At 38.3% G+C, this 21,690-nt stretch overlaps 1 protein-coding gene across 4 annotated transcripts in view; it reads right to left on the reverse strand.

Moving 5' to 3' along the window:
* Positions 1 to 21,690, reverse strand: part of ZNF407 (zinc finger protein 407) — a 387,393-nt gene that overhangs the window by 228,450 nt on the left and 137,253 nt on the right. For all 4 annotated transcript variants that reach the window (XM_086372549.1, XM_086372550.1, XM_086372551.1 and 1 more), the window contains exon 4: positions 11,977 to 12,051. In XM_086372549.1, coding sequence (XP_086228675.1) covers positions 11,977 to 12,051 — 75 coding nt within the window. The remainder of the gene's footprint in view (positions 1 to 11,976; positions 12,052 to 21,690) is intronic.

Consider the following 21,690-nt stretch of genomic DNA (forward strand, 5'->3'; position numbering starts at 1 on the left):
ATTGGTCCATTTGTGGCTCCATTTTTAAAATTTACTCACTCAATAAGAGAATGAACATCTGTGAATTTTCCACTGAACATCAGAACTAGAACATGACATTTCAGCTTTTAATTCAGTCCTACCGTGTATCTCTAGCTCAGAGTGACTACGCTCTTGACATTTTTATCATTCTTTCTTTTATTTCCATCAGATCCAGACGTTGATCTGTTTGATTAACCTGGTTTGGTCTTTATGACTTCTCCAGAGGCGCGAGACAACCATGACAAGCCGAGCACACTGCGGCCTGAAGGCGGGCCCAACTTCCAGCTAAATTAAGAGCTCGGACTCGGAGCACCCGAGCACACCAGCGTCTCGTCACTTAGGGATCAACGATACGGTAAACGTGAAAACTGCAAACGTCAATGGCTTAGTGCACAAGTAAAGGAGCGCTGTGTGTAGAGGCTCTCTTTAGTTTGATGAGGAGCCTAAGGCTTCTGTGAGGCACAGAGAAGGCGCCCCACCACTGATGGAGTCTTTGGACCCCTTGGCAGCTTCAGACAGAGCATCTGGTTTTTACTGATTTTACACAGTAGTGTTCCATGTAAAGTTTTTGGTTTCTGTTTAACAGAAAGAGAGAAACCAAAAATTCCCTGAAACTTTGAATATGTTCATATATTGCTACTACTATGAGTACTAATAAATAATAAGCACTGGGTTAATTCTTGTTAGAAATTTTCCTAATCTTCAAAATCTGATTACCATATCAACAATATTTTTTTAGAAAAAGAAAAGCATAAAATTTTAAATACCAGATATCCAGCCGTAAGACTGCCACTTCCTAGTTGCCAAAAACATATGGCATATCCATTATTATTTAATTGCAAATGTGAAATGAGAAAAAAACATTCTCAATATTATAGTGCACTATGAGAATGAAAGGGGAAATTATTGTTTTAATTAGCTTCAAAGAAAATCTGTGTATAATTTTAAAAAAAACTTCATATATATTCCACTGAATCTACTATTTCCCATAATCCCTTTCTGCACCAGATTAGCATGAAAAAAGAGACAGAGATATAGGTTTAAACCTCAACAACTAAAAATTTCTTTAATATGTTTTTATCTAACAATAAGTACTTATTATGTTAAAAAAATGCTGTGTTTATATATAGTATGACTTTTTTTGGTACTTGTATAAGTATAAATCTATGTCCATGTCACCATAACCCTGAGGAATGAGAACATGTGTCCTGGGCCTCCCAAATGAGAAGACAATAAATCCACAGTGACTCAGGAAGAATGCATTTGAGGGTGACGCAATTAACAGGCAGGACCACAGACAGTTACATACACTATTTTGCAATACTTTCATTAAAATGTGACTATAAATCGTACGTTACACCAGTTAGGAAAAAGTCCAACTTAAGGAAAATTTCAATGAGAATTTTAATATTTTAAATCTATCAATATTCACTGAAGATCAATCACCTTCTGACAGCCTGAGACAAGGAGGACAGTTGGAAACCATAACCCTCAAGAAATGACCTGTGTGGACCCAGGGTATAAACCCGGTGTTTTTAAAAGAATAAAGAGAAACAAAGCAGAATGTGCTAAATTGTACATCAGTCTTCTTCAGAGTAAGAAGAGATTACATAGAATGCAGATCCAAGGCAGGAATTTCACAATGTGACAAAACCTGGGCTTTGAAAATACAGCTGGCCCAGGCCTAGAAGGCATGCCAACATGGCTTTCAGTGGACACACAGTGGAAACAGTGAACAAAGTATGATCAGATGCGTTTCCTAGTATCCTGACCCAATTTCTATACCCACACACTACATAAGGGAATTACTCACTGTCCCGAAAAAAAGCAAGAACAGGATTACATTAAAACTCAATGGAAATTATTACTTCCCTGAAAAGCAGATTTTGATACTAACATCACATTTCAGAAACAGTTCTAAATAGAATTAGGTTTGCCTCATAGGAAACTGCCAGTATTTGATGGTTTTTAACCAACAACCAACAACCATGTGTTGATTTCACATGCTTCAACCTTGTATCTTAGAACGTATCAGTGGGCATCATGATGGTTCTGAAGGGAATGAAGGGCCTGCTGAAACAGAAGGCAGTCGTTCTGCAGACCGCTGGCATCACCAGGAGGCCGACCTGCCTCATGAGGAGCGTGGCTGCCCGCCTGTTTCCTCCAAGCACGAGGGAGAGGGCAGCACAGGGCTGGTGGGGCACTCCTTGGTCTGAAGCTCACAGTGGGATCCTCGAGCAGCCCAGGGCTGAGGGGAGATATCTTGGAGAAAAAACCCTCGATTTCTCCCATCAGCGCTCTGTGGCATAACGAAATGTAAACTTCTTGTTTTTCATCTGTTAAAATGGATCACCAAATTGCTTTGATCCAACTTCACCAAAATTACTTTAGAAAGCTTGTAAGTTTCCTGAAAATTCCTCAGAAAAATTTTAAACCTGGACTTTTATAAGCAACTACCAAGACATCATGAATATAAAGAAAGTCTCACAAGAAGTCAGTACTGTATAATGAAACTGTATGAAAGTTGGTAATTAAGCATAATTGAAGGCTGCAGTGAACATATAGGCCTTTGTTCTCTTTAATTCTGGTGCTGACTGGGAATTAAAGATAAGAGCTTAGGGCATATTTTAGTCAGAGTCCAGATGTATAAGCCCCAGTGTTCTAAAAGCAATTTAAGTGAAATAAAAGAAGAGAATGGCCAAAAATATTCTAGATGCCTGCCAAGGGAAAACACCTACCTTCTGAACATTTAGCATATTTGATTGATCATAGTGGGGATCACTTACTCACTGACTTCAAAGAGAGTTAAAAGAGCAGGTATTCTTATACCCAAGATCTGACTGAACTACTAAACTAAATGGTAGCCCACAAAAATCCTTAAAAATTAACTTGTCATATTAAACAACAATGTACTAACATACGAAAAGACAATTAGAACATTCATACTAGAAAAGGTATAGTTCACCTTCTCCACAGAATTCAATTTGAACTTATTTGTATATAGGAATGAAAAAGGAGGCATTCCTCATTTAATAAAGATTATCATTACTAAATCATACATTTATGGTGTAGTAACTCAATGAACTAGTACTAGATTACATAATTATACACAGTATCATTATAGTTTTTTTGGTTTCTGCTTTGGGAGATGGAGTTTATATATATATATTCTTATATACATATATGATTATATATATATATATATGCTGTTGTTTAATCACTAAGTCTTGTCCAAATCTTCTGTTACCCCATGGACTGTAGCCCACCAGACCCCTCTGTCCATGGGATTTCCCAGGCAAGAATACTGGAGTAGGTTGCCATTTCCTCTCCAGGGGATCCTTCCTGATCCAGGGATTGAACCCACACACATACAAAGGTGGCTCTTTACCATTGAGTCACTGCGTATGTATGTATTCTTTATTCATCAAAGTTCCACAGGAATAGGATGAAAAAATAAAGACAGTTTAGAGATGGAATAAACAAGGAAGAAACTCACAGAAGGCAGGTGCCTCATACTGAAGCTTGAAATAAAATAGTGACTTAGATTGACAATCAGGATAAAAGAAACATGGCAGCAGTGTGATGAGGGCAGGAAGAACAAAAGCATAGAGGAAGGCGGAAGTAGGTTGCAGAGTTGGGAACAGACCATGTCTAACAAAATGCAGGCCCCCTCGGAAATACCACGGGTTTCGTTCTTGACCACCCCAATAAAGCAAGAAAGGGAGTCACAGGAATTTTTCAGTTTCCCAGTGCATATAAAAGTTATGCTTACACTACATTATACTGTGTTAAGTATGTAATATCATTATGTCTAGAAAATATCTGACTGCTAAAAACTGACTGCTAAAAATTAACCATCAGTCTAAGCCTTCAGGTCATGGTAACAGCATCAAAGATCACTAATCCAAGGTCAACATAAAATAAAGTAATAATAAAAGTTTAAAATCTTGTGAGAATTACCAGATGTTGACAAAGAAACCAGAAGTGAGCAAATGTTACTGGAAAAAATGGAGCTGACAGACTTGCTCGCCACAGGGTTGCCACAGTCCTTTACTTTGTAAGAAATGCAATATTTGCGAAGCACTGGGAAACAAGGTCTGCCTGTAAAACCAGTGACCACAGGGCTTATTTGCAGGCAAGCTCCGAAGTATGGATGGGGAGAGGCGCCTGGCACTGAGGGGAGTGGCTGGAGCAGGGGAAGCAGGCAAGGGTCCAGGAAGCATCTCTGCGACGTGACCCGAGAATCCTCCCTGTGGTCTGAACTCACGCCAAAGGCTTGCTGGCTTCCCTTGTGTGGAGTGAGACGCGACGCTGGCGCGGCGTTCTTGGTTCTCTCCCACTGGCCTTTCCATCTCTCACTGCCCCCTCCAACGTCACCCTGAAGGAATACTCCCACTTGTGCTCCCCTCCTAAACAGCGCTAAGCGGGCATCTTACCTGCTCATTTTCTGCCCACTCCCTTCCCCCAGCCCCGGGACGCACTAGAGCAAGAGCAGCCAAGCTCGCACACACCTCACTAGGGGCCTCCCTTAAAAGGCGCCCCTTCAGAAAGGCCTGTCTGAAAGCAACAGCCAGCCCAGACACCCTCAGGAACAGCACTTCTGCTGTGTTTTCACCAGCGCCTCCAGCCTGATAAACTCCCCCTTCCCTTTACAGGTGTGTCGTTCCTGCATCCTTCGCCTCCGTCCGTCAACCCCAAATCGGAGGGGCATGAGACCAGAGGGTGCATTATCTGCAAACACGACAGGCCAGCTCAACTTTGGAACACAACAGCAGCAGATGTAGTCAGTGTCGACTGGGAGAATCAATTAATAAGTAAACTAGATGTCTTCATGAGCAACCCCCAGAACACCTCTGAGACAGGATTAATTGTTCCCTCTTCTAAACCTTTCTTTTGTATCATTGTGTAGCCTTTCTTTCTACATACTATGGATAATTGCATAACCTACAATATCTTCTGAAGAACAAGACTCATATAATACTCGTGTCTATTTCAATGCTCAAGAATAAAACACACAGAGAGAAATCAAATGTTAGCTTAAAATTAAAGAATGAATCTTAGAAAGAGTAGAAAACAGTCCTATATCTCTGCAGCACACATATGCTCTAACACCTCGGCCTTCTCCCCTACTAACAGCAGGGTTTCCCCCGGAGTAGCAGACACGGTATTTTATCAGCACAGCTGTGACACACTATGAGCAGCAGTTACTTCTGACAGAGTAGAGAGCAAGGACCCTGGTATAAAAGTGAAGCAACCCTCCCTTCTTTGGCAGGGGAGGAAATGCCATGTCTGCTCAGCACACTCTAGGAGCAAGCATTCCTCACAATAAAAGACAATCTTGAAGAGTAAAAAGCACCATTTAAAGTGCACTATATTCGCAAGGATAGTTTTTAAAAAGTCTCATCACAGGGCTATGCCCCGCTGGACACAATGCCCCCAGAGCACAGGGCTGGAGACCACGTCCTCCCAGACAAATATTGACCCTACCTCACAAATATCCCTGTTGCAAAACTTCCCTTGAATTATGTGAGCTTTGATTTATATGAAGTTGTTAAAATATACCACTCACATAAAATGGGAATTTCCCATAAGAGAAAAAAAGATGAAACTAGAAATAACAGTAGTAAATAAAATGCATTCCATGAAGTCCACCCTACTTTCTGGAGATGAGTTACAATTTTGGCACTGAGCTTTCCAGAAGTAAACATAAGGAGGAAAACTCAATCATACACATGATTTGCTAGTACTTAAGGTCAGAAAGGCACACCTTTTCCTGAAAGAGAGACTGGAAAGAAACTGCCCCCAACCATCTCACTAGGAAGATACGATCTATGTCCAGGAGCAGCACGTTGAGCAAGATCTTTACAAAAAAGACATGACTTCTCAAAGCATTCTGAGATTTGTCCTTATCGTAAAAACTAACTACAAGATCAGTCAAACTGTTACTGGAGGCTGAAAGCACACACAGGGGGAGGAAGGTGAGCGGCTGTCCTGATGGAAGGACACCACTCACAGTCCAGCCACGAGAAATGAGTGGAAGGAACATTTACTCAGAACAGCAAACTAATCTATCAGACAAACACACAGCATCGAGATACTCCACACAGCCCTGGGTTGAGCAGCTGAAGCAGGAGTAGGGCTCACACCGCTTCATTGAAACTGAGGGGCCCAAGGGAGTTACGAGCTAGGAAGGGGGTTTTCTGTCCCCTCACAGGTGAGTCAGGAGAACCATCTGTGACTTGGCCCAAACACCCCTCCCTAGAAAGTAAGCTGGAAACTTCCACACACAGATGACAAGCTGAAACCCCAATATTCTCACCTTACTTTTGCTAATGTTCACCTCTAAAATTTATGAAGTAGGAACTAGAATATACCCATTTCAGTAAGAAAACATTTGTCATAAGGCAACCACAGAATATCTAAATTGCCCATTTAATTTAGAAATACTACCAAGTACTAACAAGATAACTTTGGTGGAAAATATATACTCTTCCTTATGAACCTTTATAAATGGTCAGATTAAGTCAGTAAAACACAGAAGAAAGTTTTCTAAAAATAACAACCCTGAGTAAATGATGTGACTTCTATCTATCTTCCCACATGGGCGTAATTATTTAGCAGGGTTATCTGTCTATTCCATCCAACTTCCTTAAATAAAATGGTATTAAATGATCACAGGATATTATTTATACACTAGACGACATCTACAGATGACAAGGAGGAGAAATGGGAGAAGGCAGAAGAAAGGGTGTCCTCGGCTCACGCAGAAGCAATAGTAAGTCACTCAAATAGAACAACCTCCCACTCGTTAAAACAAGCAATCCAAGATAGAATGAACTGAAATGTTTTTCCTCCATTTTGGCTCAACAGAATTATTTCTTGTATAAATATTTTTTAAAGCAGAGAGGAGCCCATAGACACTTAATTTTTCCAAAATTGGGCCTCATTAAAAAAAAAAAATCACTAACCACTGATTAAAAGAAGAACTGAGAGGGGAGACCAATCAACAACAGTGACTGGAGAGCAGGCCTGTGCGACAGGCACGTGACCAACACGTGCTGCAAAGGACACGGCTCAGAGAAGAGAAGACGCACACTCAACACAGGACGGAACATCTCAGCGCGCTTCCCTGGGAACCAACTGCCTGTTTCAGTGGTAAGATAGAAACAGAAGGTACCGTACAGAAATTCACATGGAATAAACAGCAAGGAAAACAGCTGATCCTTTAAGAAAAGAAAACACAGCAATACCAATTTCACCAAAAGGCAAGTTATTTATTTAAAATGGATAATAACAGGACAACAACAGGAATTCATCTCACATTATGAACAGAATCTTTTCTAATAGGAAAAATTTGAGTCTACCTAAATACATCCAATTCAGAGTTTTTAGAAAAGGTGGTGTTCTCTCATTTAAAAGTAACCTAGTCAACCCATAATATCTATCACTGGCAAAGTTTCAATAAAAACTGTGCATGTACACGTACATACACTTTTTCCAGGAATGTCTGAGTTTTGGATGATATTTTCATGCTTCAAGAAAAAGGGTGAGCCCCTCTAAACTGAAAGACACAAAACAATGATGATGCTTCCATACAATTTTAACATATAAATACAAAAGTTCTCCATAAAGGAGACAAGACAGACTCCAAAGGACCCTGTAGCAATGGCTCATAGCAAATTAGAGCCAATTTCAGGGCTGCCGTATGCCTATCCCACACTCAGACTAGATAATATCTGGTCCATTTAAAAGGGGGAAAAGATTGTATCAATAAACTCAAAGATACTGTTAAAAGAAAGATGCCTAACCACAAGTTCCAAACGTCTGATGGAGAGAAGTCTGGAAAAATTTTATGGCTCAGCCATCTAAAGGAAGGAAACCCATTCATCTGAACAAAAACACTGGTGAGCCCTGGGCCCGCCCTGGGGGCCTCAACGTACCCCACAGCTGGGCTGAAAATTAGGCACAATCTGGGACTTAGAATATGCATAGACTCCTCCAAAAATTGCTTCATTGAAAAAATATTGAGGTTTCAATCTAGATAGTCATTAGTAACTTGAAAAAACAAGAACATTATATAGCTCCTAGAGTCTCTGATGTCCATGTCCAGTTTAAAATCCTTTACTGGAAAAGCTGGTTTCGGGAGCACATGAGCCTTCCTGAGACACTTGCCAGTGCAGACGTTTTCTGACATGGTCCCAGACACCACAAAAGCCACTCAACAGCTCAGAAATTCTGAGTGCATTGTTTCCTCTCCTCCTATCTCCACAGTCATTCAAAGCCCAGCTGATTTCCAAGTGCTGAACTACAAATGCTATCTCTTTCTATTGTAATATGCACCTGGCTTTCACATAAGACATACTTATTATGGCTGTTTCAATTGTGATAATTGTGGATAAGCTCGTTTTCTAGATTACTGTTAGCGAATTCAAAGAGTCATAAAGCTACTCTGGCTTACTATATTATAAAGAGAATTACTTATTTAAAATAGGGAATACTTTAGAATGAACTCGCAAATTAATCAGCTTATTATTTTGGAATGTGAACTGAATGTGGCTGTATTTAGCTGTTTATATTTAAGTGTACAAGACTTCTAAAATACAGTAATATACTACCTTAAAATAAGTTCATGCAAATTTAGGAATACAAAAGTTGCTCTTATACAAGCAATCACCTCAGGTGTTTCCTGGAGTCAAAAAATATGTATTTGAAATTATTTATTTTTCTGTGGCTAATGACAGTCACACTGACAAAATTTATTAGTTCATCAAACTATAGTGCAAGAATATGAATTTATTTGTAATAAATTATCATTTTTGCATATATCAGTCAAAGCACAAGGCCTAAATACTTGCAAACAAAATGCATTATTAATTTAATTGTCACAGCCTATTTAGCTAACTTCTATTACTATTTGCCATAATATGCAACACATAAGAGGGGAGAATCAAATTCAAAACATAAAAAGAATAAACTGATTACATTGTCCTAGAGAAATTAAAATATAGCAAGCTTGCAAAACTATAGCAAGGCATTAATGTTTTAAATAGGTAAGAAAAAATGTTTAACTTAATTGAGAGAACACTTCTGCCCAAAGAGATGGTTGAACATGCTGATAAAGAGTTTCTTTGTTTCCTAAGACTATTAAAAGGCATCAATTCCATCTCCAAGGAGGTAAGGAAGGTGCACTGGAAGGAAGGAGCATTTGGTATTCATCAGGCTAGATTCTGCTCCTTACATCTTACTCTTCTCCAGCTATGGACAAATATTGGTAAATTATGCTGTGGCTGCTGCTACTGCTGCTAAGTCGCATCAGTCGTGTCCGACTCTGTGTGACCCCATAGACAGCAGCCCACCAGGCTCAGCCATCCCTGGGATTCTCCAGGCAAGAACACTGGAGTGGGTTGCCATTTCCTTCTCCAATGCATGAAAGGGAAAAGTGAAAGTGAAGTCGCTCAGTCCTGTCCGACTCTTTGTGACCCCGTGGACTGCAGCCTACCAGGCTCCTCCGTCCATGGGATTTTCCAGGCAAGAGTACTGGAGTGGGTGGCCATTGCCTTCTCCAATGCTGTGGCTGAGGCCCTGGCATTCCAACTCAGCCTCTCTATGCAAGAAGAGGGACTGCCCTATTGATAAGCAGATACTATAAATAAGAGGCCTGCTCAAACACAGGAATTTTAGCAGTAAAAACAATTCAATCTAATGTTAAGCTCAGAGGAACTCTGCAGTCACACTACTTAGGAGGGAATGATATAGAAGATGAGGAATGCCTTCCCATTTGAGATTCATCTCCTGATTTTAGGACAAAAAATCATGTAAATGTTAGAGAAAAAGCTAATCATACCTCAAAGGGGAGAAAGACATACAATCCTTCTTTTGCCTCTATTTAGCCTTTCTTTTTGTATCAGGGACTGAAATGAAGGGAAGTAACAGAGAGCTATCCTGGAATGCAGAGGAAAAAGCGAATGGAAAAACCAAAGAGCACAGCTGGAATTTTCAAACACCTAGGATCACATTCAGAAGACATCTACTATCCTTAAGGTGCCTGCAGGATGAATATATGTACAAGGTGATGGATCCTTCATTAATATGAAGGATATTATATTCTTCATTAATATGAGGAATATATTTGAACAATATGAACAAATATATTCAAATTTTTTAAATTCCTAAATAAAAACCAAAATGATATCCTTGAGTTCAAAATATATACTAGTTACACAACAGGGAAATACTTTATTTTTATCATGCAATCTAGATTGAATGTTTTCATTCAAATTTGTTTTGTGAATAAAACACCCTAAGTACCTGTATGCAAAGATTTTCAATGTGAAATATAATAATCACCATGAGGAAGAGCACTAGAATTGGAATCAGAAAAATAACAACTCTAACACTTAACTATTTATAAGATATTGTATATTTCTCAATCTGTCTTTAATTCTGTAATATTAGAAAAATAATGCACCACTAATATAGTAATATAGGCTTCTGAAGTGGCTCAGTCAGTAAACAATCTGCCTGCAATTCAGGGGACCCCAGTTCGAGCCCTGGGTCAGGAAGTTCCCCTGGAGAAGGAAATGGCAACCCACTCCAGTATTCTTGTCTGGAAAATCCCACGGACAGAGGAGCCTGGCAGGATACAGTCCATGGGGTCACAAAGAGTTGGACATGCCTGAGCAACTAAACCACCACAATATGGTAATATGATTAACAAGATAATGCAAGTAAAAGCAACAAGAGCACAATAACTACAGATGTTTTGTTTCTTAAGTGCTGATAAAACATAACTTTGACAAGTCCAAAATTACAATTTAAATAATAAAAAACTTTCAAATTTCAAGAATAATGCGTCCAGGATCTCCCTAACACATAAATATTGTCTCAAATTAAATATAATGTGACAAAGAAAAGTATGAGAAACCTAAAGGCAGAAAGCAGGCATACATAACATTCCAATATTCTGACATAGTAGACATGTCCAAACAAAAATGCTTAAGAAAACAATATGCCACCAATAGAAAAGTCCAGTTAAATTTCTTGTGAATATAGAAAATATTGATGAGTATTTCAATTTTTCTTAATTTATTAAATATTTACAAATATGGCGGAAGAAGCCATAGGCTACAGTGTGACAGAACAAACTGCATCATGACTGGCATTTTACAACCGTATTGAAAACAAAAGTTTAAAGGAGTGTCTGCAGAATTTCACATGCTGTCTTTGAGCATCTGGAGCAAGTCGGAAACCTACCAGGTCTTTACAGGCGAGGATGCTCACACTAGTGTTGAAGGAGCTGCACCTTTTAGATTTAAAGTTTCCGAAGTAGCCAGGCTCACCTGGGAGCTGACACTGCTATATCTCAGCTCACCTAATATAATTAAGTCTGTGTGATGCAGCTAATTATGATACAGCAGCAAGAAGAAAGGAAACCTGGCAGTTGATGACATCGTAATTGTAGTGTTATTTTTCATGACATGGCAACCGTAGTATTATTTGGGGGATGACACAAGATGTATTTCTTTTTCAAATCAGCAATGTTTAATTCTACAGTGAGAATTCAGAAATGTCATTTTAAAACCTCAAAAATACACAAAGTTCAAAGGCAAATAGTTTGGTTTTACATATTTATTTTAGTTCATTCTAATGCATTCGCAGAGGTTGACTCCCTTTAATTTAGCTCTTCTGTTTCAAGGTCATTCCACAAATTGATAAAAAAAATCAAATCCTTCAAATCTTTCCCAATATGTTTAGATCAAATTTTCTAAAATTAAAATGCTACATGAAGTTCTTATGGGAGAATGGCATAATATATGATATTCAACATGAGAGTACCACTCGTGTAAAACATGACGAACTGCCTGGATAAAACTGTAGGAGTCACCTCAGCAAACAAAAATCTAAAATGAAAATATACTTATCGTAATCAAAGTATTTTAAATGGATGAAAATTACCTTTCTTTTGGTGTGCCAACTCCATGTTTGCCTAGTAGATGTGTATTTAAGTGTTTCTTCATAACAAAGGCAACCCTGAAAAAAAAAAGACAAAAAGTTATTATAGAACTAAAACATAAGTCTCAACGAGAAATATATGCAAAATTTTAAAAAATTGACATGGATATATATATTTATAAATACATATAGTTGTAACACAAAAATGCACGTTACAATGTCACTGCATTCTAAGCAGAAAGTTGCATACAGACGGATATACTGCAATACCAGAAAACCAAAGGAAATAACTGCATTGCAATTCACTGGGTCATTTTCTCACTTGTGTATATGAACAAGGACCAAACCAACGATTTTAGCTCTTCAGTCACTGTCTTCACTTGTCAGTTAGTAAGAAAGATAAACCAACAACCTCAGTATCACACGCCCTGCCCCCGAGTCGATCCCACACTTCAATCATGAAATGAGTTTGAGAAAATGTCACTTTATTAAATATTTAAGGGACTATAAAAGAGAAAATGAATAGCCTTCAAGAAGCTTCCTTAAGAAGATGGTAATGATTTGAAGAGAGGTTCTTTAAAATGATATAGATGTTTACCATGTCTGCAACACATGCAAAAAAAATGTACTTAAGTGCCCAGAAGATATCAATAACTAAAACAAACAAAAAGTATTACCCGACATGCTATCTTACTTTACACACAAATCAGATCACTTAATTCAATTTTGTTGACATAAATATGAAATGGACAGGAATCAGCAGCCACTGAATACAGCACCATTCTTCTACTGAATATAGTACAACACAATTTAATTATGTCGTGTGATTGTTTAACACAACTTAGATCTCATTCCAAAGCATCAGACTAAAAGAGCTCTCTTGATAAGCGAAAAAATAAAAATTTACCGTTGTAACTTTCAATGTAAAAGGGCTTGCAAACATTTTTGTTAATTATGTATTACAGCTGTCCTTCATAAAGTTAATTACTAATAGCTGAAAGGCAACAGAATCTATTTGCATATGTACATGAAAGGCATGACATATGCAAAAATATGATTTTAATTAGCATTCTATGATATGAAGGGCTACAAATCAAATTGGCATGTTATAAGATTCTTAACATTAAACACTGAATTCATCTGGACATGTTTGCACAGACAGGCAACACAAGACCAAATAAAGTATTATGGCCTTATGGAAGAGATGGGTGTCAAAAGCCAAGACTGAAACAGTTTTTAAAAATGTAAATGTTCCTTTTCATGTCTGGTCTCTTCTGCTTATTTTCATAAAATATAGGGAACCTCAGTTTTGAGGCTAAAGTAATATTTGTATTTTTTTAATGACTGTGAGTTTATTATTCAAGTAACACATTTGTATACACTGAAAATAATATTCATTCTTTTATATACATTAATAACTATGAAGAACACATGCTTTACAACTATAAATAACCTATCACATCATCAATCCATAAATGGGAAAATCATTATTACATATAAAGAATCAAATTGTGGTGATATTAAATGCTTAGTAAAATAACAGTAACAAGACATTCTATATTTGTTTCACTTGATTTGAACAAAATAAATAATATTTTTCATTTCCTTTAAAAAGAATACCATAATAACAGCAGTCCATTTAAGTCATGACTTTCCTACTGTCCTCTATTTTCCTATAATTAAAAAAACATAAAGCTAATAGCAAAGGGCAAAGGTTAAGAACCCAGAGTTGCAATGCACAGCTTATTTATATGGCCAAGTATAATTTAAGAGATCTGAGCTTAGAAACCACAGTGCAGTTTTAAAAAGAAAAAAATTTTATTAATTAAAATGCTTCAGGTTTAAGAAATAAACAAAAATATTACACTGCACAGGGGAATAAACTACACTACATAGAGAACGAAAGCTTTTTATAAAATTCTGACATTATCTGCTGAATGTCTGTAATAGTAAATATCCTAGTAATATTTTATTACTATGGGGAAGAATTTACAATACAAAAACACAGCTCAACTGTAGTCAAATGCAAAATATTCATTCATCCACAACCTGACATTAAGCAAATCCTTTTAATTTGGTCCAAAGTACTATCAGTGTAAAAGTCTCAATGTCTTCCTCAGTAAAACAGTTTAAGTCAAACAGGACCAACTGAACTTACCTACCTCCATGGATAATAATATTGCCAGTAATTTGAGAGCACTGATTGGAGCCTATACTTCACTGCCACCATAAGAGTATTAATACTGTAACATAATAATTGTCTTGGAAATTTTATAGTCTAGATACCACCAGAAATGGTATGGGGTGAGACAGTTGAGATGGTTGGATGGCATCAACAACTCAATGGACATGAACTTGGGCAAATTCCGGGAGATAGTGTGGGACAGGGAGGCCTGGCGTGCTGCAGTCCATGGGGTTGTAGAGTCGAACACAACTTAGCAACTGAACAAAACCACCACCACCAGAAATAAAACAAAAATAATCCTGAATCAGAAAAACCACAAGATTGAAATGCCTTCCTCCCAATGAACCCACATGACTTTACAATTTTCATTCTGTCTCCACTCATTCTCCTTCCTAGGTACCAGCAATTGGCAGGTTCTCCATGTAGAAGGCAAAATCAGACAGTTAAAGCCGTGTCTTCACAGAGCTTTCCTTCTAAAATCTGTGGCTTCTCATCAGAATGAAGCAGCACTCAGCCTGCCTGGCTCCCGCATCAATCCTGCTCATCACACGTGCACACACTCATACGTGTACTAAACCGGATCGGCTCCAGGCAGGCACAGTCTAGGCAACCGGGGTGAGTAGGTGATCAAAGAAAGACAAGTCCCTACCTTGGAAACTGTAAAACCCAATGAGGGAAACAGGGCAAAAACACCACCTATGACACAGAGCATCTTAAAGAGTGAAAGGAGTGGGTTAAAAAACAAAATAGAGAAGGAAGAGCTGACACCTCAGCAGGGACCAGCACTTTACCTTTGGGAGACTTGGGAGCGTAGTGAACATCGCGGAGCTGGTGTTCCCCCAAGCAGGGGCAGAGGCCGCAGAGGACACGGTGGCCAGAGAGGCCAGGGGCACGAGCCTGAAGGACGGAGGGCAGAGGGGACTGGTGAGGGCACTGAGCCACGCAGCCAGGGCTGGCACTCAGGTGAGAAGGAAAGTGTCTGAACGGAGGCCCACGCAGGACACACACTTCAACAGAGGCCTCCAGCTGTTCTGCTTTGAACAGACTGGGGATGGCAGCGGGGAGAAAGAGAGGGATGAACCAACTGGCTCCTGCAGTAAAGCCCAGGCAAAGGTGACGGTGCTCTGCACCGAGGACCGGCACGAAAGAGGAGATCTGGTCAAATCCCAGACACACATTCACAACCAGAGTCAAACAAATCTCCACGGGGACTGGACATGGAGTTACAAGCAAGGAGTCAAAGACAACGTCAGAGATTTGGGTCTGGGGAAGCTGAGCTGGTTGGAAGGAGAATATCAGTTTGGGACTTGTTCAACGAGAAAGTCCACGGACATCCAGACAGATCTCCAACAGGAAGCAGACTCTACCGGTCTTGAGTTCAAGGGCAAGAGTCATGCTAGAAATATACACTCTGTGGCTCTCCACCTGGGCAGTGCCTTGACAATCTAGAGGAACACTTTGAAATAATAAAAAGTAGTGTTGTTTAAAGTATGATTGATTTCCAGGTATCTATAATGGCCTGGGATAGCACTGTTTGAAATTGTTTTTGGTGTCAAAAGAAAAGTGCAATAGTAGCATTCTCATACTAGCTACAGATTACTACTTTTTAGTACAAAAATTTCCTATTTGAACTTCAAATTTTAAAATCATTTTTTTCACACTGTATGGAGATACAATAAAAGCCTCTTCGTTCAGTCGCTCAGACTTTCTCATTGCAGATTCTCTTCACTTGTGAGTCATGAAAGATGATCTGACTTATCTATTAAAGCAAATACAATACAGAACCATGACTGGAGAGAACAGGACACACACACACACACACAAACAGGAGCATCCCAGAGCCAGGTCTCGGAAACAGCAGAAAGAAAACATCAAAATTAAGCAAGGAGAAAGAAGACATGTATTTTAAAATAAGGATGAAGGTACACTAAGAATTCTCATCACCCCCACTTGGAATTTGAAAGATTTCCCTTCTGCCTTAAAATCAGCAGTACTGGTCAACCAAAGGAATCTAGTTTCCTTTGAATACAAAATCAATACAAGCCAATCCACTTAATTTTCATCACTTTATACATATTTATAAGCAGCAAATTCATATAATAAACTCCCTATGGCTGAAAAATAAAGTATAAAAAAAACCTTAAGTGATGATTCTCTGAAGAATGATCATGATCATTCCCCCATGATCATGTAAGTTTAAGATGCACAAAAAATATATTATCAATAGTGTGATCTGACTTTTGGAGCAAATGTCACTTGTATGGAAGACAGTATGGAGATTCCTTAAAATCTAGGAATAAAACCAGCAATCCCACTTGTACGCATGTACCCTGAGGAAACCAAAATGAAAAAGATACATGTATCTCACTTGAGAGCCCCTTGGACTGCAAGGAGATCCAACCAGTCCATCCTAAAGGAAATCAGTCCTGAATATTCATTGGAAGGACTGATGTTGAAGCTGAAACTCCAATACTCTGGCCACCTATGGAAGAACCTACTCATTTGAAAAGACCCTGATGCTGGGAAAGATTGAAGGTGGGACAAAAAGGGGACAACAGAGGATGAGATGGTTGGATGGCATCACCGACTCAATGGACATGAGTCTGAGTAAACTCCGGGAGTTAGTAAGGGACAGGCAGGCCTGGCATGCTGCAGTCCATGGGGTCGTAAAGAGTTGGACATGACTGAGCAACTGAACTGAACTAATCCTACTGTTCACTGCAGCACTATTTACAATAGCTAGACCATGGAAGTAACCTAGATATCCATCGACAGAAGAATGGATAAAGAAATTGTAGAACATATACACAATGGAATATTCCTCAGCCATAAAAAGGAACACATTTGAGTCAATTCTAAAGAGGTGGATGAACCTACAACCTATTATATAGAGTGAAATAAGTCAGAAAGAGAAAGATAAATAGCATATACTAATGCATATATACAGAATCTAGAAAGATGGTACCAAAGAATTTATTTGCAGGGCAGCAATGGAGAAACAGACATAGAGAACAGACTTATGGACATGGGGAGAGGGGAGCAGAGGGTGAGATGCATGAAAGAGTAACATGGAAACTTACATTACCATATGTAAAACAGATAGCCAACGGGAATTTGCTGTATGACTCAGGAAACTCAAACAGGGGCTCTGTATCAACCTAGAGGGTGGGGTGGGGAGGGAGATGGGAGGGAGGTTCAAGAGGGAGGGGATATATGTACACCTATGGCTGATTCATGTTGAGGTTTGACAGAAAACAGCAAAATTCTGTAAAACAATTATCCTTCAATTAAAAAATAATAATTTTTTATTTAAATAAAAAATGTATAGAAAATTTCGCCCTTTTGCTTGATATATTTTTTATGATTAATGAGGTATTACCATTCTGAAAATGAACTTAAATGAATAATTATTTTTATACTATAGTTTTACATGTTAATTTCCATTTTAAATGGTATAGGTATAAATGACAGATGAATGAGAGATTTTTAATACTGCAATAAGCGTACATTTCTCCCAGTGGCTTCACAGCACCAAAGCAATGGCTTCTGAAAGATGCCCACATCCTAATCTTGTGAAACCTCTTAGGTTACATGGCACACAAATGGAATTAAGGTTGCTAAACAGCTGGCTTTAAAACAGGAAGATGATCCTGTATTCTCTGGGTGGACTCAACGTAATCTGTATCCTTAGACACAGAAGAAGTAGACAGAAGAAAGAAGCTAAGAAAGAGACACGACCATGAGGGCAGGATCACAGAGATGCTAAGCTGCTGCCTGGGAAGACAAAGGACTTGACCAGAGCCAAGGAATGCAGGGGGTCTCTAGAAGCTGACACTGTGAACAACCTGCTTCCTAACAACCAGCTCCCAAAGTGCTCATTACCGAGGCTCCCCCTTCTCAGTGCCCCACGGAACAGCAGTGCTCTCATTCTACCATTCCTTCCACACTTACTAGCTGGCCTTCTTCCGTAAAGAACTTCAGGATTTTGCTCTTGTCTCTGTCTTGCCTGTTCTCTTTGGCTCTCTTTGAAGAGTACTTTAAATGGAATGTTGGATTTTCACTTTTATGCCATGCTTTATAATCAGTTATCACTACTATTCTCTGTAGCTGTCATACTACCCCAAAATTGGTCAATGGAAGCCAATGGAAGCTAGCTTCTATGTCCTTTTGACACCACTCTTCTTAGCATTCAGGCTCTTCCTTATTTTTTCTAGCAGATGTTCCAGGCTCACCAAGTCCCTTCCCTACTGGATCAGCCTTGGCTTCTTACTGTAAGGAGTGGTGTTGAGAAAGCAAGACCTAAATGCTAACTATGAGGATGGTTTTGGGGTATTACTGAGTCCAAGCCCTCTCAAGAGCGAGAAGACTAGACAGTTGCCTGAAAAGGAAACCGAGGATCTCAAACGTAAGGCCACACTTGGTACATGAGCATTCATTGTAACAATCAGTCATATCTTTTCCTTATTCTAAAATACCTTCTAATGTATTTTCAAATGGTGTATAAATACATTTCTGTAAACAAACTGCATTTTATCTATAGAAGCAAAACTTTCTATTGCTGTCTCAAACTCTAATAACTTACTTCTGGAGCTCTTTCTTCTCAACCACTTTCAAACACTTTCTGCTTCTCACTGCTGTTGACGCTGTTCCTCCTCTGGTCCTCGTCGGGTGATACTTCTACTCACACACCATCTTATTTCAAAGGTATAAATCAATTCCTGGGCTTCAGTGCATAACCTCTAAGTGAATGACTCTCAGATATGTATCTCCACCCAGGACCTTTCCCAGGGGCATTCTTTCTTGTCTGAATTGCCAATAAATCTTTAAAACATGTCCAACACTCAGTCATGATCTGCCCTCACGAAAAGGCTGCTCCAGACTTCCCTAATTCTACAACTGTGCCGGCTTCCCAATTTAATAATTACATGCTCATGTGTGTAAGTCATGAATTGCTTCTTCACAACTGCTCCCTCTCAAGACTATGCTTCTCTCTCTCAACCAGAGTTACCCTAGACCAAACCATTTTACTGACATGCTGTAGTTTCAAGGTGTTCTCCATTAGAATTCACCCCATATACCACCATCACGCAACCTTCCTAAAAACACGTTCATACTGCAGCTCAGCTCATAAACATTTTATGCTTCCTTTCTGAATTGAATAAAGCACCAAATCTTAAGCAAATAAATATTAGTCTTCAGTCTTCATTCTGAACTAGCTATTCCTACCTTCTCAATGCACCCTCAGGAAAGAATCTTAAACTAAGGCCAAAAAATTAAAATTCTGACAAAAATGTGAAAACACTGTATTGTGCAATAGTAGCAGCATGATCTAAATATTCTGATCAATAAGAAGTACAGAATATTTCTCAGATGATGTTAGACTTAAAAGGGATAAAAGTATGTACACAATGTAATCCCATATAGATATAAGTACATTTTTGTATTCAGACAGATACAAATATATGCAAAGAAAAGCAAGGATCAGACAAATTCACTCTGAATGAGATTTAGTTTTAGATTATTTATACTCTTTGTATTTCTACAATGAGCAAATTTTTTAAAGCAAAATGATGTTTCACACTTTACCCAGCATTTTTATGTTTCCTCAATGGCTCCACATTACTGAATGAGTAACTGGTGGAGGCATTATCGGCTCAAGCTGAGAGAAGAGGGAATTGAGGCTCACAGAAGATAAGTGACTTTGACTTTTTCAAGAAAATGTGGCAAAGGAGCTGAAAATGCAAAAGTAGGATTCATGCCTGGTGACCTTTCTACAGAGCTCTTTCCACCATTCCACACCTCCTGACTAATGAAAGATTATACCCTCATGGGAAACAAGGAAAAAGAAAAAGGACATACTACAGAAATAAAAGTGTTCACAAATAAAATTGGTATAGTACAATCAATACTGTTACAAATGAGTATGACGCTTTCTAAAAGGGAAAAACCAAGTAGTTGATACAGGACAGATTTTTCTTTTAATTCATTGAGATTAGAAAAGTGCTATAATATTTAAAAAGAAAATATTTATCATATAATGAGGGTACAAACTAAAAATCAATGACCTGTAAAGCAGATCAGACAAAAATAAATATGTACGATCAGTTAACAAGTATAATTATGCTCAGAAATAAATATAAAGATGCTGATCATTATTAAAACAATAGTCAACTAAGATAAAGTATGTTGCTTTTATTATAAACAAAATCAAGATAAAATAAAATATTGTACACTCAGTGTCAGAAATCAAGATCATGCTAATATTAGTGTGATAATGTAAAATTCACTGTACAATATTTTGAGAATCTAAATGAAATACTAAATCTTCATCTACATAATACATAAAATGAAATACATTATATACCACTGTCGATATATTTCTAAGTAGCTTCCAATTATGCTGTTTAACCATGACTTGGCGGAAAAAAATTTCTCATCCATTTGTCTTATCTATAAATAAGCACACTAACTTACAGGAATATAGAAAAACCTGAACTTCAAATGAATTCAAATCTGTCAAAAAATTTACCTTGAAAGTAAAGGAAAAATATACGGTTCTATGATATTTGCTTACTCCAAAATTCAGAAGTGAACAGGTATTAAATAACACTTAAAAATTACATTTCTCAAACTGTCTTACCAAGTCATTGCTAAGCCAAACCAAGTATGACTTTCATTGTTTCTCAAGTATCTTCAGGCAGAATTTCTCAGAATGCTATTGTCTTTATGGTTATAATTATCACATAGAACTGACTACTTACAAATTTTATGTGTTTACCCTTATATTTTACATAAAGAAACTCCATTCAAAAACAAATTATCAACATCCCCAAATTTAAAACTACCAAGAATCCTTTAACATTTAACATTATAATTGTTATTTTCTTAAATGTCTCTGATTCTTCATGAAAATAAATATTATGTTTATTGAAATTCCCCATAAAGAAACAAAACCTGGAAAACCTTGGTTCGTTCACAAGAAAGAAAAACTTTTCTAAGTGTCATAACTCTTTCAAAAGTAAGCATTCTGTGTCCAAGAACCAGCAGTGAGTTCTTAGATTTTATAAAATATTAGTTTCAGCAATCAGAAACAGTGTTCCCGAGACACTGTGAGGTGCTGGCACAAACACACACACTCACTCGCACACCACCCCAGCACCAAGGAGCAAGGGGAGACTTCAGCGGGTTCTCACCCCTTTATTTCTGGAGTTTATCTGCTCAATTATCGCAATTATTAGTATTGTCAAAACTATAAATATTATATCCCAAAGACCTTACTATTACATTCAGTTCAGTCACTCAGTAAGTCTCCAGCTCTTTGCAACCCCATGAACTACAGCAGGCCAGGCTTCCCTGTCCATCACCAACGCCCAGAGTTCACTCAAACTCATGTCCATTGAGTCGGTGATGCCATTCAGCCATTTCATCCTCTGTCATCCCCTTCTCCTCCTGCCTTCAATCTTTCCCAGCATCAGGGTCTTTTCCAAGGAGTCAGTTCTTCACATCAGCTGGCCAAAGTGTTGGAGTTTCAG

The sequence above is a fragment of the Bos grunniens genome, chromosome 24, assembly GCF_055505025.1.
Source record: "Bos grunniens cultivar Pamir isolate PY7600 chromosome 24, Bosgru_T2T1.0, whole genome shotgun sequence".
Classification (NCBI taxonomy): domain Eukaryota; kingdom Metazoa; phylum Chordata; class Mammalia; order Artiodactyla; family Bovidae; genus Bos; species Bos grunniens.